Raw genomic sequence first — 26,879 nt, 5'->3', positions numbered from 1 at the left:
GAGGGGGAGGGGCTAAGGTGCAGGAGAGGTGGGTTAGGCACTTGGGGGAGGGTGCTAGGAGGTGGATTAGACTGCAGGACAGGGAGGTTAGAGTTTGACACTAGGGGGAGGGGGCTAAGGTGCAGGAGAGGTGGGTTAGGCACTTGGGGGAAGGTGCTAGGGGGTGGGTTAGACTGCAGGACAGGGAGGTTAGAGTTTGACACTATGGGGGGCAGCTTAGGTGCAGGAGAGGGGGGGTTAGGAACTTGGGGGAAGGTGCTAGGAGGTGGATTAGACTGCAGGACAGGGAGGTTAGAGTTTGACACTAGGGGGAGGGGGCTAAGGTGCAGGAGAGGTGGGTTAGGCACTTGGGGGAAGGTGCTAGGGGGTGGGTTAGACTGCAGGACAGGGAGGTTAGAGTTTGACACGAGGGGGAGGGGCTAAGGTGCAGGAGAGGTGGGTTAGGCACTTGGGGGAAGGTGCTAGGGGGTGGGTTAGACTGCAGGACAGGGAGGTTAGAGTTTGACACGAGGGGGAGGGGCTAAGGTGCAGGAGAGGTGGGTTAGGCATTTGGGGGAAGGTGCTAGGAGGTGGATTAGACTGCAGGACAGGGTGGTTAGAGTTTGACACCATTGGGTGGGGCTAAGGTGCAGGAGAGGTGGGTTAGGCACTTGGGGGAAGGTGCTAGGGGGTGGGTTAGACTGCAGGACAGAGAGGTTAGGGTTTGACACTAGGGGGAGGGGCTTAGGTGCAGGAGAGGTGGGTTAGGCACTTGGGGGAAGGTGCTAGGGGGTTAGGATATTCCCGAGTATGTCAACATTATGAAATAGGCATGGTGGATTGTTAGTTTAAAAAATTAAAACATGACTTAAGGTTTCCCGGCTCGATATTGAGAATAATATTTTATTAGCAGGTATCACTTATGATAACACAATTATGGCGTTTAATGAACAAAAACATAAAAGAAACAAAAAGCAGTTGAACAATAAGATTTTACACGAATTCGAGACACTTTACTAAGAATTAACATCTGCTAATGACCTTTACATCGTAACACAGAATATTTTGAATTTCAATAAATAAATGTAAAAAAAAAAAAGAGAATAAATCAAAATCACTGTTTTTTTTTAAATTAATTATTATAGTTTATAGAATAGGCACCAGGCATAAAGCAGCGATGTCTGAGAAACTTACCGAAAATGGATTCTACTAAAGACTAAGTGATGTCAGCGTTGTAGCATTAGCCAACTTGTATTACTACTGCTACTGTACTTCTATATAACTACTGGATTGGGGGTAGTAAAATTGGGATATGAAGAACATCTGTGCTTATCACTACGGCAACAGAATCCAGGTTTCAATATTTGCCTATTTGCCATATATTCTATCAAAGAACTGTATCAATGCGTAAAGGTCGCCATTTCTGAAACATATGGGTCCGATTTTACATACCACTTTGTCAGTCAGATTAAGGCCCGATTCAGAGGTGGACGCTATAACGATGTTGCCCCTCATTAATGACACTGTGTACGTAGCATATTGTGCGTACACAATGAGTGCAGTTCAAAATGGCCGCTTAAAAATACTTCTGTTTTCTGCCTTCCTTCAGAGTTGGCCGGACCTATATGACCATGTATTCAGCAATGATCGATATCAGCCTTGTCACTGGTACTAAAGAACTCTCTAAAGACCCACAGCAAACTTATCGCTAAGTGAAAACATATTTGCCGGCCAGTTGCACCTATTTAGCCACAATAGGTGCGGCCACCTTGCGCTTGATTCATGGCCCAATGTCAGACTAACATATTGGAATGATAATTATATTTGGCTTTGAGAACTTGGAAACTATGAATGAATATACCGGTAACACGGCTAGACCAGAGTCAGTTAGCTGGATAGCGAGGGGCCCCTCCAGTAAAGGTGAATGCAACCAAAGATGTTGACCAATAGCAACTTTCTTAACCGTGCACAACAGACAGAAGAGGAGACGCCCTTTCACATGATCTGAAGATAGGTTCCTTGTTGGCATCTGCTGGATGGTTTGAGATGTCGGTTACATTACCGCTAACGTATTGGTTTTACGTTCTTCTCACGCAACCCTCACGAAAGCTACATACATTGAACATAACATTTTAGTTATTCCTCTTATTTTTTTGTATATACTTCCACTTCTGCAGGAGCATCCTCTATTTTTCCTCAACAAACTACAAGGTAACAAAGTCAAGTAGGTCACTGTTCTTGTTGATCTCTATTATCTGGACATCCTCCGACCGATGGTCCTTCTTGTTGTGGATAGAAACGTTTTAATCCTCCTATATGTACACATCTACCCATCTACTCCTGGCGAAATGATTGACCATAACAATTTATAAACTTCTACATAGTGAAATAGAAAAAAAAAAAAGGATTTTAAAAGTATTAGTCGCATGGTTACGTTGTACCCTCCGGATTTGTTGGGTTACTTTTCTCGGAAACGTCGCCGGCGGTGTACCGTCTCTTTTGCCTTGGAAGGTGTCTCAGGGCTTTTAGTTGGGCTTGCCAGTGTACAGCTGGACCCTAATGCCCCAGGAGATTCTTTAGTCTCTTCTCTGTCGAACACCGGTGGGAGTGATATTTTATCCTGATCTTTTTTCCGCAGTACTTGGACCATCTCTTGTTGCACGCACAACATTTCTTTTTGCGTTTCGGCAATCTCCTTAAAGCTCTCGGCAATCTGTTGCAACGATGTTGCAATGCACTTGACATGTTCTTCTTGTGCGTTAGAAATGTCTTCAACTGTGCGCCGGAAGGATCGCAACTCTTTGCGGATGCCGCCCACCTCCTCCTTGACGAGTTGCTGGAAACTGCGTAAGGTGCCGTGAAATGCGTTGTCCAAATCCTGTAGGGTAGGCATTTGAACGGGGCCTTCTAAATGAATCCTCTCTGCATTGTCAGCGATCTGCTCGACAATGGTAGTTTCCGAGGAGAGGGAAGCAACAGACGGCTGGTCATCTCCTAGTATCACCACACACTGATGAGGAGGAGTAAGCTGCTGGCCGGCGTTACTGTGCTCTTCCGAGGTTTCCGAGTTGTGGTCAATCAGATTTTCTCCACCGGTCATCACACGGTCGTCCGCACCATCATCACCGCCACAATCTCGCTTAAAGTCACCCCCTGCTATTAACAGATGAAAAGACACATAGCTGTACATGGTATATTATATGGTATATTTTAACATAATGAACAAGGTGGGCGTACCGTTTTTTTGGAAAGGAGGCTGGCTTTCCTCTCCCGTCGGTATTTCGGTACGGGACTCTTCCAAAACCTTCCTCTGAGTCTCTTCTGACCAGGAACCGGAGAGGTCTGGAGTCTGCTCGCTGTTCCCGTTTGATGCCCCTTAGGACACAGAATAGAACATCTTTGCATTAAGTCTTTGGTTGCTATTAACAACTGTTACAATCAGATAAAATCCTCAGATTTGCATCGATCACTGAGATTAAAGTCAGAAGGGAGAAGAAGACATGAATGGAATAAAATATGTATATGAATTATGTATATGTAAACAAGCAACAAGACTGTATCCGAGTTGTCTTACAAATAATCAATTAAGAGTTAGTCTACCCATCACCTATTATAATTAAATAATCAAAGTCTACAAAAAAATCATTAACTCACACGAAACGCGCAAACTCCAACGAAACGCGTCAGTAACTCACACAAATGCTTCAGCTCATCACAGCACTCACTGAGGACAAACTAACACGTCACTTGGCGCTACATATATCTGTCTTCCTGAGCTGGACAGCGTTTCTCACCCGGACCCACAGAGTTAGAACATCATTAGGACGGAGGTAAATAATATGGAGAGTTTTACATTGAGGCTGTTATTCATGGTTCTATCAGAGATTATCTTCAAACTAGGTAAAATCTCATCAACATGGCGCATTCTGCAATGTACTTTCACTTTCTGTTAGGACATATTTTAGCACACAAAGGAGTCATTCGGTCCGCCAAAGCGGCCTCTAGTGACCACTTGTGGTACTTCACCTCATAGAGGTGAGGAGTAGTTAGTAGCTAAGTATTTTTAATGGGTGCAGCCCGCGCCCGTCATAGATCCCTTATTCACAGGTTGTTATCATTGAGATGAATAGTGTAGAAAATTTGCAGTTTTTACTTTAAACAAGAAAATAAACTTTAAAGCAATTCAGTATATTACAGCCGGTTAGTACCTGGGAGCAGAGGCGTCTCCTTTCTCTTCCGCTTTCCAATCGATGAGCCTTCATTAAAAAAATAACGATATATAATATAAAAATAATAAAGAAACCTTTAATAATAATACTTGGTAGACTCCGGTTCCTCGCCCCCTATCTGCCTTTAGAGTCCCAGGAAGTCCCCTTCCCCCTCCCCATCACATGTTTTATATAAGGACTTACCAGGTGGTGGCGTAGGGTGAGGCTGGCGCGGCTCTTTTCTGGTTGACTTGACATCTGGCCCTATAAGAGAAGAAACAAAAGAAGGTTTTATACGGAGTACACTAATAATAGTGGGCCTGATTCGGACTAGGCAGCGCACAATTATTATTATTGTTTATTTATATGGCACCACAGGGGTTCCGCAGCATCTGACAATATATAGATGAGCACAAAGGGGACAAAATGAGCAGGGGTTGTCCGTATTATGTGGGCCAGCACCAGGCTCCACTAATGTAATGCCATAGCCAGGGGACACGCTTGATGGGGTCCCGTGGCCAAAGCATTACCTACCCTAACTAGTCAGCCCAGGCCGGGTGGTTTTTGGGTAGGTGTGGACTCCCCCAAATAAAGGGGTCCCGACTCTTCAGGGCCTGGGCTGAAGTCCAGGGCTATCCCCTGCACCCCTGGGCGGTGGATGCAGGGTTGATAGCTTGTTTAAACAGTAATATTATCTTTTACAGTAGGACTACAGGTCCCAGCAAGCCTGCCCCACATGCTGGTACTTGGGAGAACCACAGGTACCAACATGTGGGGCAGTAAAGACCCGCCGGTACCTATAGCCCCCCTGTAAAGGAAATATTAAAATAAAAACACAAACACGGGTTTTTAACCCCAGGGCTTCTGCAGCATCTTCACCTGGGCCCCCTAAGCTCATTTGCATGGCCGCCACCTCCCAGGACTTGTTCTTCAGGAGCTCTTCTCTGCTCCTCCTCCACCGTCGGACCTGCTGCCCCGTCTCTAGCTGGCTAATATAGGGGTGGGGCAATGATTTTGGGTGGCCGCAGCCATTTTGAAATTCTTATTTTTCTCTACCGATGGAGGATGAGGTGGACCTGGACCGCTGCTGAGACCAGGTCACCAGGGTGAGTTCTGCAGATGGAGAAGTGGGGGAGGGTATCGGAGGTGTCACGAGTGGGGGGCGGGGGGTGTGTGTGTGTGTCGGGAGTGCCACGGGAGGGAGTGCCGCATTGCCCGCTCAGAGTGCCTGCTCATCTGCCCACGCCACACATGCGGGAGATGAGCAGGAGCTTCTGAGCGTTTCCAGGCATTTTCTGAGTGATTTAGAAAAATAACTCAGAAAATGCCTGAATGTCGTCCTGTGTGTGGGGCCCATAAATTCATTGATTGAGACCCCACCCAGTGCCCCTCTCCCACTAGAGAAAATATGGTGAGAGGTTACAGACCCCAGTCACTAGTCACTTCTAAATCACTTTTAACTCTTAAAAATATATTTTTACAATGACCTACTTAGGATATTGCCGTATGCAAATCAGAGCGACACTATTTCAATAAAGGCAGTTTACAATTGGCTCAGGCAGATCACATGCTGACTTTACCTGGTGGTGCTGTAGACTTGACGTGGAGTGGATCCAAGATCGGCGAGCCGCCATCTTTTCCTACGGGAAGCGGTAAAATACTGTAAGCATGGTTTCTGCACAGACCACGGTTCACCTGAAATGCCCATTGCTTACGTCTGCCTACAGGCGATCGGCGCGACACTGCGCAGTTACGCGCTTTACCGCACAGCTGTAGGCAGTGTTCGCCGCGGACCATTTCTAAACATATATTTACTTAATTGATTTGCATTATGTCAAATTGATTAAAATTCATCTTAAACTATGTTGGACTTCCAGGGTTAAAATACACATTTACTAACACTTAAAAAATTAATATAAAAGAAAAATCGTATGTTCGCAAATTTGTGTTTTAACCCTCGAAGCCCTATATCGACAAAGACCGATTTTAATCGATCTGAAATCAACCTTTAGAAAATATATAGAGTTCCTTCTAGCACCCTGCACTGTTTTAACCCCTTCCTGACAGAGCCAGTTTTTGCGTTCCTGACAGAGCCCTTTTTTTCAAATCTGACATGTCTCACTTAAGTGGGGATAACTTTTTTTTGCTTTTACTTATCCCAGTGATTTTGAGATTGTTTTTTCGTGACACATTGTACTTCAAATTAGTGGTAAATTTGGGTCGATACAGTCTGTGTTTTTTTGTGAAAAATACCAAAATGTCGTAAAAAAATGGAAAATTTAGCAATTTGCAAAATGTTAAATTTTCTGCTTGTGAGACAAATAATCATACCACTCAAAATAGTTAATAACTAACATAGACCATATGTCTACTTTATGTTTCCATCATTATTTCAACTTCCTTTTAATTTTTTTGGACACTAGGAGGCTTACAATATGAATAGCAAATTCTCAAATTTTCAAGAAAATTTCAAACACTGATTTTTTTAGGGACCAGTTCAGTTCTGATGTGACTTTGAGGGACTTGTATGTGAGACACCCCCATAAATGATACCATTTCAAAAACTGCACCCCTCACAGTATTCAAAACAGCATTTTGGAAGTTTGTTAACCCTTTAGGTGTTTCACAGGAATTAAAACAAAGTGTAGGTGAAATTTCAAAATTTCATTTTTTTTGCAGATTTGCAATTTTAATACATTTTTCTAAGGAACACAGTACATTTTACTAGAGAAATGTGACTAAAAATTGATTTCCCCAATTCTTTTGTTTTCATAAATATCCTATATGTGGCCCTAGTGTGCACGTTGACCAAACCACAGGCTTCATAATAGAAGGAGCACCTACTTGATTTTGGAGCCTCCTTTTTATGAGATTATTTTTTAGGCACCATGTAGGTTTCTAGGCACCATAAGATGCTAAAATTTAGGAACCCCCCCACAAGTGACCCCATTTTGCAAACTACACCCCTCAGGGAATTCATCTAGGGGTATAGTGTACATTTCAAACCCCCAGGGGTTTCACCAATTTTGATACAAGTGGGCAGTGAAAATGAAAAATTACATTTTTTTACACAAAAATGCAGTTCTGGCTCAAAATTTTTCATTTTCAGAAGGTATGAAGGAGAAAAAGCACCCCAAAATCTGTGCCCCAATTTCTCCCGAGTACGGCAATGCCTCACATGTGACCAAAAAATACCAGTTGGGTGCATGGCAGGACTCAGAAGGGAAGGAGTGATTTTTGGATTTTGCAGCTCAGATTTTGGTGGAATGAATGGTGGGTGCTATGTTGCACCAATACAGTGGAACCCCCCCACAAGTCACCCCATTTTGCAAAGTACACCCCTCAGGGAATTCATCTAGGGGTATAGTGTACATTTCAAACCCCCAGGGGTTTCACCAATTTTGATACAAGTGGGCAGTGAAAATGAAAAATTACATTTTTTTACACAAAAATGCAGTTCTGGCTCAAAATTTTTCATTTTCAGAAGGTATGAAGGAGAAAAAGCACCCCAAAATATGTGCCCCAATTTCTCCCGAGTACGGCAATGCCTCACATGTGACCAAAAAATACCAGTTGGGTGCATGGCAGGACTCAGAAGGGAAGGAGTGATTTTTGGATTTTGCAGCTCAGATTCTGGTGGAATTTTGGTGGGTGCTATGTCGCATTAGCAAGACCCCCCAAGCACCAATACAGTGGAACCCCCCCACAAGTGACCCCATTTTGCAAACTACACCCCTCAGGGAATTCATCTAGGGGTATAGTGTACATTTCAAACCCCCAGGGGTTTCACCAATTTTGATACAAGTGGGCAGTGAAAATGAAAAATTACATTTTTTTACACAAAAATGCAGTTCTGGCTCAAAATTTTTCATTTTCAGAAGGTATGAAGGAGAAAAAGCACCCCAAAATCTGTGCCCCAATTTCTCCCGAGTACGGCAATGCCTCACATGTGACCAAAAAATACCAGTTGGGTGCATGGCAGGACTCAGAAGGGAAGGAGTGATTTTTGGATTTTGCAGCTCAGATTCTGGTGGAATTTTGGTGGGTGCTATGTCGCATTAGCAAGACCCCCCAAGCACCAATACAGTGGAACCCCCCCACAAGTGACCCCATTTTGCAAACTACACCCCTCAGGGAATTCATCTAGGGGTATAGTGTACATTTCAAACCCCCAGGGGTTTCACCAATTTTGATACAAGTGGGCAGTGAAAATGAAAAATTACATTTTTTTACACAAAAATGCAGTTCTGGCTCAAAATTTTTCATTTTCAGAAGGTATGAAGGAGAAAAAGCACCCCAAAATCTGTGCCCCAATTTCTCCCGAGTACGGCAATGCCTCACATGTGACCAAAAAATACCAGTTGGGTGCATGGCAGGACTCAGAAGGGAAGGAGTGATTTTTGGATTTTGCAGCTCAGATTCTGGTGGAATTTTGGTGGGTGCTATGTCGCATTAGCAAGACCCCCCAAGCACCAATACAGTGGAACCCCCCACAAGTGACCCCATTTTGCAAACTACACCCCTCAGGGAATTCATCTAGGGGTATAGTGTACATTTCAAACCCCCAGGGGTTTCACGAATTTTGATACAACTGGGCAGTGAAAATGAAAAATTACATTTTTTTACACAAAAATGCAGTTCTGGCTCAAAATTTTTCATTTTCAGAAGGTATGAAGGAGAAAAAGCACCCCAAAATCTGTGCCCCAATTTCTCCCGAGTACGGCAATGCCTCACATGTGACCAAAAAATACCAGTTGGGTGCATGGCAGGACTCAGAAGGGAAGGAGTGATTTTTGGATTTTGCAGCACAGATTTTGGTGGAATGAATGGTGGGTGCTATGTTGCACCAATACAGTGGAACCCCCCCACAAGTCACCCCATTTTGCAAAGTACACCCCTCAGGGAATTCATCTAGGGGTATAGTGTACATTTCAAACCCCCAGGGGTTTCACCAATTTTGATACAAGTGGGCAGTGAAAATGAAAAATTACATTTTTTTACACAAAAATGCAGTTCTGGCTCAAAATTTTTCATTTTCAGAAGGTATGAAGGAGAAAAAGCACCCCAAAATCTGTGCCCCAATTTCTCCCGAGTACGGCAATGCCTCACATGTGACCAAAAAATACCAGTTGGGTGCATGGCAGGACTCAGAAGGGAAGGAGTGATTTTTGGATTTTGCAGCTCAGATTCTGGTGGAATGTTGGTGGGTGCTATGTGGCATTAGCAAGACCCCCGAAGCACGGTGAAATTATGAACCTAATAATCCATAGATGTGTGGTATATTTTAAAACACTCCTTTATACATAGGCCGGGTTTGTCGGGGCAAGTGTCACACTGGAAAATAGTTTGCTTTCTTATTCCCTTTTTATAGCAAACTTTGCACCTTTTTTGTGTCCTGCCCTTTTTTCCAGTGGAGGGGATTTCATCAGGAAAATGCTGCCCTGGTACAATACGGGGGCCAGTACTAGAAGTACTGGGGCCCTCTGCCTGCTGGTTCCCAAATATTAGGCCCTTTATGACTTCCTCTTGAAAGTGCATAAATGTCCCCCTCTGGCCGGTAGAACGGAATAGCACGTAAGCGTTATACAGTGCCATCTGGATGATATACACGGCCAGCTTCTTGTACCAGATTTTTGTTTTCCGCAGGGCACTGTACGGCTTCAGTACCTGATCTGAAAGATCCACTCCGCCCATGTACCTATTGTAATCCAGGATACAATTAGGTTTTGAGGTGTGGGTACTGGTACCTCGTACAGGGACGGAGGTGGTACTGTCTCCGTGAATTGTTGTCAGTATAAGGACATCCCTCTTGTCCTTATATTTGACCAACAACATATTTTCGGTGCATATTCCCCTGCTTTCACCCCTTCTCATTACTTGGGCAATGTGCGTTTTTGGGAGGCCTCTTTGGTTCTTGCGCACAGTACCGCAAGCTGCTGTACCTCTTGAACCAAGGGCCTTAAACAGGGGGATGCTAGTGTAAAAGTTATCCACATAGAGGTGATAACCTTTATCCAGGAAGGGGTGCACTAAATCCCAGACAATTTTTCCACTAACACCTACGAGGGAGGGGGGGCATTCTGGCGGTTCAATTCTTGAATCCTTCCCTTCATATACCCTAAACCTGTGAGTGTACCCTGAGGTGCTTTCACACAGCTTATACATTTTTATGCCATACCTTGCCCTCTTACTGGGAAGGTACTGGCGGAATTTAACCCTTCCTTTAAAATGTATAAGGGACTCGTCTATGCAAATGAATTTATCTGGGATGTACATCTCTGGAAATTTGGCACTGAAATGATCAATGACCGGCCTGACTTTGAATAGCCGGTCAAAGGTGGGATCATCTCTGGGTGGGCACTGTGCATTATCGTTGTAATGCAAAAATTTAAGGATCGTCTCAAATCGAGCCCGGGGCATGGCCATACGGTAAAATGGGGTGCTGTACAGAACATCTGTACTCCAATATTGCCTAATTTCTGGCTTTTTTACTATGCCCATATGAAACACCAGACCCCAAAATGTCATCATCTCTACTGCATCTACAGGGGTCCACCTAGCAAATGATGACGTGGGGTTTTGAGCAATAAACTGCTGGGCATATAAATTAGTTTGGTCCACCATTAAATTTATAAAATCATCAGAGAAAAATAATTTGAAAAAGTCAATTTCTCTGAGACCTGTGGAATCAAATTGGATTCCTGGCATGGCCAAAAACTCAGGAACCTGGGGCTCAAAATTGTCTGGTGGTGGGGTCCATACGAGATCAATTATTGGGGGGGGGGGTCTCAGCTGCTCTACGGGGGCGTCTTTGAGGGGGTCCCTCATCACCAGAGGAGGAAGAGGAGCTTAAGGCGAATCCTTCAAATGCCTCCTCCGCTGAATACATTCTTCTGGATGACTGGGATGACATTTGGGATGACATTTGGGATGCCATTTTTATTTTTGTGTTACTGGTAGTGAAATGTTTCAACACGTGTATAGTGTAGGGGGGGGGTACAAACTTTATTTCAACCCGGGGGGTATGTAGTGTGTAGTGTGTATGTAGTGCAGAAAAAAAAAATACTTTATACAAAAAAAAAAAATTGAAGGGGTTAAAAAAAAAAAAAATTGAAGGGGTTAAAAAAAAAAAATTGAAGGGGTTAAAAAAAATAATTGAAGGGGTTAAAAAAAAAATTGAAGGGGTTAAAAAAAAAAAGGTCCTGCGCCAAAAATTGAGCACAGATGTTGGTCAGTAACGTCCGTCACTGAACAGCGCTCAAAGGCAACAGGAATTTGATAAAAAAAAAAAAAAAAAAATAGATCAACCCTGTGCCGAAAAAGATGATCAGTGATGTACGTCACTGATCAGCGCACAGCGGCCACAGGACACCCACAAAATCACAGTGTGTGTAAAAAAAAAATTAAAAAAAGACCCCACAGCACACACAAAAAAAAAAAAGGTGATCAGTGATGCGACACTGATTACCAGTGAGGGGCAGCAGGTGCACAACCTTTGGTGCAACTGACAGTGCAACTGGCAGGTATATATAAAAAAAAAAAAACCTCTGCACCCCCAAAAAGTTGCTGATCACCTCAGATATAGTGATCAGCACAAAAGGCGGGGGCAGCAGACACAAAATTTAGCACTCTCTATCACTCTGTCACTATCTCTCTCTATCTCTCTATCTCTCACTATCTAACACTCTATGACACTGCAGCAGCAGCAGTGACAGGTATATATATATATATAAAAAAAAACCTGCGCCCCCAAAAAGTTGCTGATCAGTTAATTTATACTGATCAGCACAAAAGGGGGGGCAGCAGTCAGTTATATAAAAAATATATAGCACAATCTGTCACTATCTCTATCTCTCTCTCTCTATCTCTCTCTATCTCTCTATAACTATCACACTGCAGCAGCACAAAATATAGCACTCTCTGTCACTAGGCCTCTCTATCTCTCTCTCTCTATCTCTCTCTATATCTCTCTCTATCTCTCTCTATCTCTCTCTCTCTATGTCTCTATCTATAACTATATCACACTGCAGCAGCACAAAATATAGCACTCTCTGACACTATCTCTCTCTATCTCTCTCTATCTAACGCTATTACACTGCAGCAGCACAAGTTCACAACACAGGAAGTCACAAGTAACAGGATCCAGGAAGCATCCAGCACACTACAAGCAGTGATGAAGCAGTGATCAGGCAAGGTATTTGCAAGGATCAGGTAAGTATTTGGCAAGGTTCAGGTCAGTATACTGCGGCAGCTAGGCACGGTGACCGCACTGCATGCAATTCCAGACCGGAATGGCGTCTGCAGTGCAGTCACCGTTAGTTTAAATCCCCCTCCTTGGCTGTGATTGGTCCGTCGGTCCGACGAACCAATCACGGCCTTTGGGGGCGGGCGGGGTGAGGTGGGGTGACACCAGTGTCACCCTTACACCCCGCGGTGATTGGTGCTGTACTTTACAGCACCAATCACCTCCGATCGCGTGTCACCGGCGAACGTTATTCGCCGGTGACACAGAAAACGCTGTAATTGGCTGTTCACACTGAACAGCCAATCACAGCGATCGCCGACGGGGGGGCGGCATCGCAGCCCCCCCTGGGCATGCACGGACATGTCTGCTGTCAGGGACAGCAGACATGTTGAAACTGTCACCGCGTCTATAGCCAGTTACAAGCCATGACGTACATTTACGCCATGTGTCGGGAAGTACTTCCCGAACATGACGTAAATGTACGTCAATTGTCGGGAAGGGGTTAAAAACCCATGCAGTTCCTCTTCCCTGCCAGGGGTGTCACTGTCTGCTTTGGTGCTTCGATACAGTCTGGTCTTTATTGAGATACAGGCCACAAAGTGATAGAGACACCACAGCAGACAGCGCCACCTCAGGTAGGAAAGAGGAACTGCATGGGGTTTTTAAAAAGGTGCAGGGTTCTAGAATGACCATTAATATACCTCCTAGATGGGAACGTTTGATCTCACACCGCTAATAATACAGGTACTACCCCCAGACCGCATCTAATCATTACACCAACTTACCGGATGGAGTTTTTGCTTGGGGCCTATTGGGGGACTCTTTTTGGGACACCTCATTTTTCCCTATATGAAAAAAAGGCCTCATTATACATACATACCCCTATAGGATTTAGTATATCATAAACAAGAGGCTATAACAAATCCAATATTATATCTTTACTGCTATGACGTTGATAGAGAATAAAGGCCGCACCTGATGTCGGAGTACCGGCGATTCTCTCCGACGCTTGACTGCTGTCTAAGAAAGAAAACAAAAACAAGTGATGATGAATACATTAATAAGGACTGGTCAGATATGGCAGAGGGTAGCGGTAGCACCGAATTCTGGAAACATACCAATCCTATGCCTTGTAGATTCTGCGCCGCTGTCCGCGGAGACTCCAGTAATAGCCTCTAGTGCCATGTGGTCCTGCAGTTTCTGCTCCCACTCCACCAGGTCAATGTTAAGTGGGCGTTTGCCTGCGGACCCCTGGGCGTGCTGGTGCATGATTAACAGCTTCTTCCTCACGCCGATTTTGCAGTCCGAGAATCTTTTGCGGCAGACGACGGCATTGCGCCGGGATTTACCAACAGCTGAAACTTCCTCTGCTATTGATCTCCAAATAGCCTCCTTCTTTTCTATACCGATGCTGGTGCTGTTGGGTCTACTGAAGAGCAGATGGTAATGACGGAGGACCGCGTCCACTAGGGCTTCGTTCTCTTTTTGGGAGAAGCGCTGGCAGCGCTTCCTCTTTTTCAGGCGTGGCTGCTGTACAGGACTTATTTCCTGGGGGGAGATTGCACCTTCTTCTCCACTACTACTGGAGAAAGACGTTTCTAATTTTAAAAAAATTAAACAAAAAATTAATAATAATAATAATAAACAACAACAGCAAAAATAATACAATAGTAAATTATAATAATAATAAACCCAACAAAACACCAATGATAATTAAAATAGTAATTATAAGAAAAATAATTATTAAAAAAAACACTAATTAATAATAATACTATTACTAAAAATAAACAAAACAGCAATAATAGTATAATACTAACTATAATGATAAAAATAATACTACTAGAATTAGTAATACTGACATAAAAACAGTAGTAGTAATAAGAATAATAATGTAATAATTGTATAAATTATTATTACTCATAATAACAAGAAAAAGTGCGATAAATAATATTACAAATAATTATAATAAAAACAACAAATAGTAATACTGCTAATAGTTGTACGTATAATACTACTACAAATAAAATAACGGTACTCTTTACCTAGAACGGCGCCCATCGCGGTGATCGCGACATCGCGGGCAGTACATAAACGGCCGCGACGCGATGCCCGCGATCACCGCGATTTTCCCATAGGGAACAATGTTAAAAAGCCTGATTGACCGCGATTTTGCATTCAATGCCTCAATGCCCGCGATTTTCACATAGGAATCAATGTTAAATGGGCTACAGAGCCCAAATAGGCAGAATTAACCCTTAAATGTCCCCCCAATTTTTGTACGCCACCCCACGATCCACGCCAACCCGAAGCGTGGCGAGCGCAGCGAGCCCGCGAGGGGCGGCGGTACGCGTCCTCCGACCTTTTCATGCCCTACTATCCACGTCGGCGTGGAGTTGAGAATAGAATAGTGTGGCGAGCGTAGCGAGCCACCGAGCCCGAAGCGTGGCGAGCGCAGCGAGCCCCGCGAGGGGACGCGGATACCTTCACAGGTAAACGCGTCCCCTCGCGGGCTTCACAGGTGTCCGCTTTTCGCCACGGATACCTGTGAAGCCCGCGAGGGGACGCGTATAACTGTGAAGGTATCCGCGTGCGCTCGCCACGCTTCGGGCTCGGTGGCTCGCTGCGCTCGCCACACTATTCTATTCTCAACTCCACGCCGACGTGGATAGTAGGGCATGAAAAGGTCGGAGGACGCGTACCGCCGCCCCTCGCGGGCTCGCTGCGCTCGCCACGCTTCGGGTTGGCGTGGATCGTGGGGTGGCGTACAAAAATTGGGGTGATATTTAAGGGTTAATTGTGACTATTTGGGCTCTGTAGCCCATTTAACATTGATTCCTATGTGAAAATCGCGGGCATTGAGGCATTTTAAAGTAAAATCGCGGTCAATCAGGCTTTTTAACATTGTTCCCTATGGGAAAATCGCGGTGATCGCGGGTACACGATTTTTATGTACCCGCGATTTACCCGCGATGCCCGCGATCACCGCGATTTTTTACCCCCGACGCCCGCGATTCTAATCGCGGGCGCCGTTCTAGGTAAAGAGTACCAAAATAACAATAATAGTCCAGCAATAATCTAATAATAATAATAATAATAATAAAGCAAGAAAATAATAGTAATTATAATAAAAATGACAATGCACATACTAATTCTACTAATAACAACAACAGCAATGATAATAACAACAACGGTAATTATATTATTATTATTATTAGTTATACTACTAATAACATGAAAAATAGCAATTACTACGACTAAAAAAAGAGCAATAGTAGTAATAATAATACAAATAATAATATTAATAATAATAAAACAAATAATAAAAATAATAACAATACAAATAATATGTTAACTTTTTAAAACAGCAAATTACAAGCTTTATGCCAAACCACTTGAAGGAGTTTATTCGGGCCTGAACACAAAAGTGCACACAGCCACATGTATTGGAGGTGAGCCATCTTTTATTAGTTTATGTGAATATACCTTTTGGTGCATTCCTATACGTAATCCTCATGTCTCTGTCTGCCCATGTGCCTGCAGCTATCTGTCTGCACGGACACGCCCACTGACTAGTCCAATAGCGCCTTTGGGCGCACTCTCTGTGTAACGCATTCAGTGTAGAGGCTCGCTTTTTGCAAATGATCTATCAACTACTCAGACGTCAACACCACCTGCGATTCGCATGCGATTTCTCTATACAAGCCTACATAAAATCTATGACCAACTTACCAGATGACGCTGCCTGCTGAGGCCGATGAGGGGCCTTTCTTTTTGATACCACATCTTTGCCTGTAGAAAAAAGAGGACATATTAAATATAAATAAAATATAAATATAATATAAATAAAATATAATTGCAAATATACTACACTGTAACTAGTCTAACTAAAATATAATATAAATATAATATACATAACAAATTAATTATATTATTGTAAATATCATCTAAATAAAATATAATAAAACATGTAAATATAATATCATCTAAATAAAATATAACAAAAATGTAAATATAATCTAAATAAAATATAATAAAAATAGAAAATATATTATAATCTAAATAAAATATAATGTAAAATGTAAATATAATATCTAAATAAAATATAATAAAAAAATTAAATATATTTTAAATAAAATATAATAAAACATGTAAATCTAATATAATCTTAATAAAATATAATAAAATTATAAATATAATATACGGTAAATAGTCTAAATTAAATATAAATAATCTTAATAAAATAAAACATGTAAATATAATCTAAATAAAATCTAATAAAAATAGAAAATATATTATAATCTAAATAAAATGTAATGAAAAATGTAAATATAATATAAATAATCTAAATAAAACTGTAAATAATCTAAATAAAATATAATGACAAATGTAAATATAACAAATCAATTAATTTTCCGCTCACTATTATGAGGTTGGTAGACCGTGCACTTTATACCTGTTGATGTAGGGGTTGATGTAGGGGTGGTGATCCTCTCCACTGGCTGCGCGCTGTCTTCTCTAGCTTAAAGCACAGATGATAAGAAAAGAAAAAACTATTTAGCGTGAAAAATAAATAAGCGTTGCACACTTATTGGACTGTTGGAAGCACTAACACCAAATTGTGAAACCCTACCCAATTTACTCCGTGTTAATTCTGTGCCACTGTCAAGGCCAGCGGAGACTCCGCCTGCCCCCTCTGAAGCCAGGTGGTCCTGCAATTTCAGCTCCCACTCCACCAGATCAATATTTAGCGGATGTTTGCCGCCGGTCCCCTGGGCGTGCTGGTGTATGATCGATAGCTTCTTCCTCACGCCGATTTTGCAATCTGAGAACCGTTTGCGGCACACGGTGGCATTTCGCCGGCACCTGCCGACCGCTGAAACTTTATTTGCTATCTTTCGCCAGATAGCCTCTTTGCTGGCTGTGCTGAAGCGGCTGCTGGGCCTCCCAAATAGCCGATGGTAGTAATGCAGGACTCCATCTACCAGGACTTTGTTCTCTGTCTGGGAGAAGCGGTGGGACCTCTTTCGTTTCGTCTCTGATGTTTCGGCGCTGCTTCTGTCCATAGGGACGACTATTTTAACCCTGGGCTGCTGTAGAGGGCTCATGTCCTGCTGTGACGCCACGTCTTCTTCCCCGCTGCTGCTAGAGAAGGAGGGTTCTAATAACAAAAAAAATAGCGTATTATACCGTGATAGAATTGCTTCCGATAATAATAATAATAATAATAATAATAATAATAAATACAGTTGCACAATTACTTTAGCTAATGAACCATGGATTAACTAAATAAGTAGGTTAGGAAAAATGTAACAATAGTTTGACCCTAGATACAATCATGCGCTAAGTAAACTGAACAAAAATGAATGCACAGCGTACGACATCGGAATCGCATCGTTTCCAAAACATAGAGCAAAATAGAGGTCCATAGCATCATTTTCACCCAAAAATATGGGCCCACCAACCAGCGTCCAGGTGACCTCATCCAGTAGGTCCCTAATACTAAGGTTCAAGCACTTTATTTATTAACACCTCATTATTCTTACTGATGTATTCTCACCTGTGCTGATATCTGTAGGGATTTCCTCGTCCTTACACTGCGAATCCCCCCTTAGATACATTTCTTCTTCTTCTCCTTCGATAACTTCTATTTTAATACCAGTCAGGTCTTCGCCCTATAAAACCCCCCAAAACAATAAAATAACAGTATAAATGAGTGTATAAAAACACACAAAGCGTCTCTACAGTTACTTTAATATGTTGGGGAGACCCTAAATCCCACCTACCAGATACTCCTGTGGGCTACTGTGATTCTCCTCTGTACAGTCCTGGGAATGGGGGCATCTTTCTGGGGTATTCCTGTTACTGGATCCATCTGAAGGAGAACCTTAGTTATTAAATGAGTCTGGTTTCCCCAGCTAGTGAGACACTGAGACACAAGCACTGACCCAGCTGGTATCAGCCACGTAAAAGGTGCAGAAACTTATTAGCCTGCTCTCAGGGTGGAGCCCCTCCTTCTCTCTCACATCCACACCCCAGGAACTTGTATCCGGCTTTTACAAAAAGCCCCAAAACTCTCAGCTGAACAAATGAAAACATCTTCCTTGCGTTAGAACATACATCGGCCAGAAACCTGGGGAAATGTATCTCCTGTTTATCACTTTACCAGAGCTTCTATCACAGTACATTTTATGCAAGTGATTATCAGACGATGTGTGCACAGTAACCTAGGCAGCTCACAGAGTGGTAGAGATAGCAGATTTTACATATACTGCACCTGCGTACGAGTCTTAGGAGGTATATGGACAGGATTACAGCCTGCTGTGGTATATGAAAGGACTGTTGGGTATGAAAAGGACTTGTATTTTTAAACACCGTGTAAACATCTCGCCTTAATCTGCATCTACAGGTATCCTGTGGGAGGAGCTAGTGACAGGTGGTTCCTGGTGGCGAGAAGGAATCCTTTGAGTGGTATTTTGGTCACCATGTGAGGGGAAGACAGATGGCACTCATATCTGTTGCAATGTGGATGCACTCTCCCATACCCATGAGAGTGTGTGAGCCAAGAGTGTGGATTCCTTTGGTAAGACTATAAATAAAAAATGTTCCACCTCCGACAAAGGCCATTCTACAATCAAAGGACTTTTTGGCGTGAGAATAAATTAAAGTGCCCCCGAAAGTCTATTACGAATTTGGCTATGATTGTAAGGCGATAATAATTGAAGAGAACAAACTCAATAAACTGAAGAGATAGCTTCAGAAAAGCTGAAGCTAACTCTAAAGGCCATTGGAAGCACTTGCATTGCATGGGACTATTTCTATTAAAGGGGCAAATAGCTATTCATAGCATCACTGTATGGTATAAATAGCTGAAGATAACTGCACTGTTAAAAGTAAAAGATCACCACCATCTCAGCAGCACAGTCTCCTCTTGTGTTTTATTGGAAGATGCTTAAGCAAATGGTGGGCATCAGTTAGTCTAAGTCTTGGATAACCAATAGCAATAGTACAAGCCTTTTCGATCTACGGTCAGGAATGTGTTGATTTCTAGGCGACAACCAAGATGATTAGATTTGTTAGAAAAGTGTCACAGAATCAAAGGCTCCCACCTATTTACTAGTAGCACCCTGTAAAGAAGGTAGATACCCTAAAGATCTGCTTGTTGTGGTGTTATGCTGCTACCTTTAGGTTGAATGGTAAGGAAGTGAGGAATGTCCAAAATAAGCCAAGATCTAAACACAGTAGACCGTTGAGGACTAGATGAGGTCTTGAACACCGGGAAGGTGGAGCAAGGATGATTCTGGCACTGATAAACACTCACATGGTTTTTAAAATGTAAGCACCTATATGAATTTTGCACACCAAATGCTAAGACCAAAGTGAAAGGTAGAAGTACACCTTCTATGTATCGGAGCACGGTGGCAGAAAGGGAACGAAACAGTACCTCAACCTCTCTTAAGAATGAGCGCTGAACACCTATAAAAATGTTTAGTAGGCTATTTTTACATAATAACTTTCAGAAGGTAAGGAGAATGGCCATCCAGTGCCTCGGTCCACAGGTGGCTCCATATTATTCTCTAATGAAGGAGGTATTGTAAGAAAATCCACTATTTTAGGTGGAACTTGTACTCCTGATATCTTTGAATGAGAATGGAAGAGAAGACCACAAAATAATCTAACACTTGATTGGTCAGGACGGGGACCAAACTTCATAACATGAACCAAGGGGCAGAATAGGTGGAAAGCCACACCTTAGCAGGCATAGTAGAGCAGACATGTCTCATAAGCATCTCTGACTAGACAGCAGATATTGGAAACTTAGAATCCCATCATCAGAAGATGAAACATCTGACAGACTAGGGCAATGATGATGATAACCGTAGAGAATAATGGAGACACAAGTGCATTCACGAGACAAGATTGTTATGAACATATTCTGATCAGGGTAATAGATAAGACAAATTATCATGGCTAGAAGCAATGCACAACCTTATAAAGCTTTTTCAATTTTTTTTTTTATGTATTCTGCCCGCTGGATGATGGGTGTAAGAGAAGCCTAATATTGATATTCATACAGAATGTCCACAAGAATTTTCTATGATTTGGACACTTCAATCTGAGTCAAGTTGAAAAGGACCGCATCGTAGATGGAAGAAGGTCCATAATAGACAAGGAAAATGAGTTGCTATGAAGAAATGATCCACAACTAACCAAACCGTACTGGATCCTTTAGAACATGGGAAAGTGTCTTATGAAGTCTATTTGAAGATTGGTGCAACGTTTGGTAGTAGCGGTGGCCCAAAGGACTTTGACGTGAACCTGTGCTAGTCACCTGTGGCACAGGCCGGGACAAAGTCCTCGATGAAGGCCTCCAAAAAGTCTGAGTAAAGAACTACAGGTCTTTTTTGTACTTTAGTTGTTGTAATACTAACATTTCCAACAAATTGGGAAGGGGGGGAATTATGGGTCCAGAGTAACTATCTGAACCAAATATTGGGAGAGATTAAGGTTTTCCCATGGAGAAGATCAGCAGAGTCTGGATAACCAAAATGCTAACTAGATCCACCACTGGTTTGAGCTTGGTAGTAGACTCAAAGTCAAATGACGGAAATGGCAGGGGCGGAATTTGGCTTAGTTAACTTGCTGAGACAGACCAGGGCCTACACCATATTTTGGGCCACTTTAATAAAATAAAAAAGATTATTTTAATGGATGGTCTACAGGGGCATTGGGCAGCAAATTTATAGGGTTAGCTAATTTCCAGATGAAGGCCATGATGGGTGTGACAAGAGAAGAGAAGCTTGCAATAAGCTAAAGGTACTAACTGTAGAACGACTGAAAGCACTGGATCACCTTGAGTCCAGCTGTAGAAGTTGAGTCTTTGATTGGTTTGACCTTGGCAAGACCAATCTGAAGATTGACTGAGTCCATAAAAACGTGCCGTGAAAAGAAAGCTTTGATCAAAGAGATGTTTCTCCAACTTTTAGTAATGGTGGTGTCCTCCAAGATGAAACGGGACCTTTTAGCGGTGACTGGGAAGAGGCATAGTTGATGCACAGAGATGGTCCATCTTCTGGACGTTATGGGATTGTTGTGGGAATGTTGCGTACAGAGGTGCTCAATTTATGGGGCCTTATTCTGATCGGTGCGGCCCAATCAGGAATATGCGGCCGCGACCGTGCAGGCGAATCCCCACCTTCCATACGGATCGCCACCTCCGTCCGTACGCGGATATGTGGCGATCCGCATGAAATTGGACGGGGATACGCCTCCTCCGTCTTGGGAGCAGCCCCTGCATTCAATGGTCGCCGAACATCGAATGCAGGGCCGCACGCTCCACCAGGTCCCGCCAAACAAGACCACACGGACACTTGTCCGTGTGAAATCATGTATGGGGGCGGGCAGCTGACATCCGCCGATGTCAGATGCCCGCCCCCTACACACGCGTCACGGCCTCATTACCATGCATACGCCCCGCGTTTGCATGGGAACGCCCATGAAACGCGGGGCGTATGCATAGGGTAATGAGGCTAAGTAGCCCCTCACGCCCCTCTACGCCCCCTGTGCGGCGTGTCAAGAATACGTGCGGCGAAATCGCCTGCACATGCGCAGAGTGACCTCTGCACATGCGCAGACGATCACCATCGGCGGGACGTACGCATGCGGAGAAATCCGCACCGATCAGAATAAGGGCCATGGTGACATCTAAAGGCACACCATGGGCATTTTTTCTGTAGTAGTACTCACCGCCACAGATATCTGTAGGCATGTCCTCCTCTTTGCACTGCTGATCCCCCATAACATACGTCTCTTCTTCTCCATCAGTATCCTCTACCTTAATCTTAGTCAGGTGTTCATTCTACATAACCCAAAATAACAATAAAAAATGATAATTATGACTAGTAATATTAATTGGAATGAACCAAAACAATGCAAGCATAGTGTATAAGAATGTATTTTTGGTATTGAGACCCAAAATCCCACCTACCTGATCCTCCAGTGGGGTCCTGTGATTCTCCTCTGTACAATCCTGGGAATACAGAGGACGGGGACATCTCTCTGGGGTATCTCTGTTACTGGGCCCATCTGTAGGAGACACGCAGTGACTGAGGACATGGTATATATGTGATTATCCTGGGAATACAGAGGACGGGGACATCTCTCTGGGGTATTCCTGTTACTGGGCCCATCTGTAGGAGACACGCAGTGACTGAGGACATTGTATATATGTGATTATCCTGGGAATACAGAGGACGGGGACATCTCTCTGGGGTATTCCTGTTACTGGGCCCATCTATAGGAGACACGCAGTGACTGAGGACATGGTATATATGTGATTATCCTGGGAATACAGAGGACGGGGACATCTCTCTGGGGTATTCCTGTTACTGGGCCCATCTGTAGGAGACACGCAGTGACTGAGGACATTGTATATATGTGATTATCCTGGGAATACAGAGGACGGGGACATCTCTCTGGGGTATTCCTGTTACTGGCCCATCTGTAGGAGACACGCAGTGACTGAGTACATTGTATATATGTGATTATCCTGGGAATACAGAGGACGGGGACATCTCTCTGGGGTATTCCTGTTACTGGGCCCATCTGTAGGAGACACACAGTGACTGAGGACATGGTATATATGTGATTATCCTGGGAATACAGAGGACGGGGACATCTCTCTGGGGTATTCCTGTTACTGGGCCCATCTGTAGGAGACACACAGTGACTGAGGACATTGTATATATGTGATTATCCTGGGAATACAGAGGACGGGGACATCTCTCTGGGGTATTCCTGTTACTGGGCCCATCTGTAGGAGACACGCAGTGACTGAGGACATGGTATATATGTGATTATCCTGGGAATACAGAGGACAGGGACATCTCTCTGGGGTATTCCTGTTACTGGGCCCATCTGTAGGAGACACACAGTGACTGAGGACATTGTATATATGTGATTATCCTAGGAATACAGAGGACGGGGACATCTCTCTGGTGTATTCCTGTTACTGGCCCCGTCTGTAGGAGACACACAGTGACTGAGGACATGGTATATATATGTGATTATCCTGGGAATACAGAGGACGGGGACATCTCTCTGGGGTATTCCTGTTACTGGCCCATCTGTAGGAGACACACAGTGACTGAGGACATTGTATATATGTGATTATCCTGGGAATACAGAGGACGGGGACATCTCTCTGGGGTATTCCTGTTACTGGCCCATCTGTAGGAGACACGCAGTGACTGAGGACATGGTATATATGTGATTATCCTGGGAATACAGAGGATGGGGACATCTCTCTGGGGTATTCCTGTTACTGGCCCATCTGTAGGAGACACGCAGTGACGGAGGACATGGTATATATGTGATTATCCTGGGAATACAGAGGACGGGGACATCTCTCTGGGGTATTCCTGTTACTGGCCCATCTGTAGGAGACACGCAGTGACTGAGGACATGGTATATATGTGATTATCCTGGGAATACAGAGGACAGGGACATCTCTCTGGGGTATTCCTGTTACTGGCCCCATCTGTAGGAGACACACAGTGACTGAGGACATGGTATATATGTGATTATCCTGGGAATACAGAGGACAGGGACATCTCTCTGGGGTATTCCTGTTACTGGCCCATCTGTAGGAGACACGCAGTGACTGAGTACATGGTATATATGTGATTATCCTGGGAATACAGAGGACGGGGACATCTCTCTGGGGTATTCCTGTTACTGGCCCATCTGTAGGAGACACACAGTGACTGAGGAAATTGTATATATGTGGTTATCCTGGGAATACAGAGGACGGGGACATCTCTCTGGGGTATTCCTGTTACTGGGCCCATCTGTAGGAGACACGCAGTGACTGAGTACATGGTATATATGTAATTATCTTGGGAATACAGAGGACGGGGACATCTCTCTGGGGTATTCCTGTTACTGGGCCCATCTGTAGGAGACACACAGTGACTGAGGACATGGTATATATGTGATTATCCTGGGAATACAGAGGACGGGGACATCTCTCTGGGGTATTCCTGTTACTGGCCCATCTGTAGGAGACACGCAGTGACTGAGGACATGGTATATATGTGATTATCCTGGGAATACAGAGGACAGGGACATCTCTCTGGGGTATTCCTGTTACTGGCCCCATCTGTAGGAGACACACAGTGACTGAGGACATGGTATATATGTGATTATCCTGGGAATACAGAGGACAGGGACATCTCTCTGGGGTATTCCTGTTACTGGCCCCATCTGTAGGAGACACACAGTGACTGAGGACATGGTATATATGTGATTATCCTGGGAATACAGAGGACGGGGACATCTCTCTGGGGTATTCCTGTTACTGGCCCATCTGTAGGAGACACACAGTGACTGAGGAAATTGTATATATGGGATTATCCTGGGAATACAGAGGACGGGGACATCTCTCTGGGGTATTCCTGTTACTGGGCCCATCTGTAGGAGACACGCAGTGACTGAGGACATTGTATATATGGGATTATCCTGGGAGTACAGAGGACGGGGACATCTCTCTGGGGTATCTCTGTTACTGGGCCCATCTGTAGGAGACACGCAGTGACTGAGGACATTGTATATATGTGATTATCCCGGGAATACAGAGGACGGGGACATCTCTCTGGGGTATTCCTGTTACTGGGCCCATCTGTAGGAGACACACAGTGACTGAGGAAATTGTATATATGGGATTATCCTGGGAATACAGAGGATGGGGACATCTCTCTGGGGTATTCCTGTTACTGGCCCATCTGTAGGAGACACACAGTGACTGAGGACATTGTATATATGTGATTATCCTGGGAATACAGAGGACGGGGACATCTCTCTGGGGTATTCCTGTTACTGGGCCCATCTGTAGGAGACACGCAGTGACTGAGGACATGGTATATATGTGATTATCCTGGTAATACAGAGGACGGGGACATCTCTCTGGGGTACTCCTGTTACTGGGCCCATCTGTAGGAGACACACAGTGACTGAGTACATTGTATATATGTGATTATCCTGGGAATACAGAGGACGGGGACATCTCTCTAGGGTATCTCTGTTACTGGGCCCATCTGTAGGAGACACACAGTGACTGAGGACATTGTATATATGTGATTATCCTGGGAATACAGAGGACGGGGACATCTCTCTGGGGTATTCCTGTTACTGGCCCCATCTGTAGGAGACACGCAGTGACCAAGTACATGGTATATATCTAATTATCCTGGAAATACAGAGGACGGGGACATCTCTCTGGGGTATTCCTGTTACTGGCCCATCTGTAGGAGACACGCAGTGACTGAGGACATGGTATATATGTGATTATCCTGGTAATACAGAGGACGGGGACATCTCTCTGGGGTATTCCTGTTACTAGCCCCATCTGTAGGAGACACGCAGTGACTGAGGACATGGTATATATGTGATTATCCTGGGAATACAGAGGACAGGGACATCTCTCTGGGGTATTCCTGTTACTGGGCCCATCTGTAGGAGACACACAGTGACTGAGGACATTGTATATATGTGATTATCCTGGGAATACAGAGGACGGGGACATCTCTCTGGGGTATTCCTGTTACTGGGCCAATCTGTAGGAGACACACAGTGACTGAGTACATGGTATATACGTGATTATCCTGGGAATACAGAGGACGGGGACATCTCTCTGGGGTATTCCTGTTACTGGGCCCATCTGTAGGAGACACACAGTGACTGAGGACATTGTATATACGTGATTATCCTGGGAATACAGAGGACGGGGACATCTCTCTGTGGTATTCCTGTTACTGGGCCCATCTGTAGGAGACACACAGTGACTGAGTACATTGTGTATATGTGATTATCCTGGGTATATAGAGGACGGGGACATCTCTCTGGGGTATTCCTGTTACTGGGCCCATCTGTAGGAGACACGCAGTGACTGAGGACATTGTATATATGTCATTTTCCTGGGAATACAGAGGACGGGGACATCTCTCTGGGGTATTCCTGTTACTGGCCCCATCTGTAGGAGACACGCAGTGACTGAGGACATTGTATATATGTGATTATCCTGGGAATACAGAGGACGAGGACATCTCTCTGGGGTATTCCTGTTACTGGGCCCATCTGTAGGAGACACACAGTGACTGAGGACATTGTATATATGTGATTATCCTGGGAATACAGAGGACGGGGACATCTCTCTGGGGTATTCCTGTTACTGGCCCATCTGTAGGAGACACGCAGTGACTGAGGACATTGTATATATGTGATTATCAGATGCTGGGTGTATATAGGGGACCCCCATACCTGCTCTCCCCTGTACAATAAATGTCTCCTCTTACCCAGTGATGTGAGGGGCTGGTGATTCTCCATCATCACGTCCTTGTACAGACCCCTGTGTTCCTCTATATACTCCCCCTCCTGCATGGAGAGATAGACAG

At 44.0% G+C, this 26,879-nt stretch overlaps 1 protein-coding gene across 3 annotated transcripts; it reads right to left on the bottom strand.

Moving 5' to 3' along the window:
- Positions 1 to 853: 853 nt before the first annotated feature.
- LOC146009861 (uncharacterized) lies at positions 854 to 26,879 on the bottom strand. 3 transcript variants are annotated; one of them, XM_083150414.1, is made up of 16 exons: positions 26,781 to 26,879; positions 22,418 to 22,515; positions 22,177 to 22,288; positions 18,216 to 18,304; positions 17,990 to 18,104; positions 17,063 to 17,590; positions 16,886 to 16,951; positions 16,162 to 16,221; positions 13,551 to 14,030; positions 13,408 to 13,452; positions 13,218 to 13,277; positions 5,768 to 5,827; positions 4,392 to 4,451; positions 4,188 to 4,235; positions 3,217 to 3,354; positions 854 to 3,135 (listed from the first exon to the last, which is right to left on the bottom strand). In XM_083150414.1, the coding sequence occupies exons 1-16, from the start codon at positions 26,863 to 26,865 to the stop codon at positions 2,438 to 2,440; spliced, it is 2,742 nt and encodes a 913-aa protein (XP_083006540.1). In that variant the 5' UTR covers positions 26,866 to 26,879; the 3' UTR covers positions 854 to 2,437. The 3 variants fall into 3 exon arrangements, with proteins under 3 accessions (XP_083006540.1, XP_083006541.1, XP_083006542.1); XM_083150415.1 differs by having other exon boundaries at positions 854 to 3,132; XM_083150416.1 differs by lacking the exon at positions 13,218 to 13,277.

Source organism: Crinia signifera, chromosome 6, assembly GCF_055691185.1.
Source record: "Crinia signifera chromosome 6, ASM5569118v1, whole genome shotgun sequence".
NCBI lineage: Eukaryota > Metazoa > Chordata > Amphibia > Anura > Myobatrachidae > Crinia > Crinia signifera.
The sequence above is the reverse complement of the archived record's forward strand: the minus strand, read 5'-3'. Positions and strand labels throughout refer to the sequence as shown.

Excerpts from the sequence above, each read along its gene's own strand:
- LOC146009861 (XM_083150414.1), bottom strand. The coding sequence starts at position 26,865 with ATGCAGGAGGGGGAGTATATAGAGGAACACAGGGGTCTGTACAAGGAC. Across the intron at positions 16,222-16,885 it reads ATCAACCCCTACATCAACAG|GCAAAGATGTGGTATCAAAA; the intron begins GTATAAAGTGCA and ends TTTTTTCTACAG. Across the intron at positions 4,452-5,767 it reads CAAGTCTACAGCACCACCAG|GGCCAGATGTCAAGTCAACC; the intron begins GTAAAGTCAGCA and ends CTTCTCTTATAG.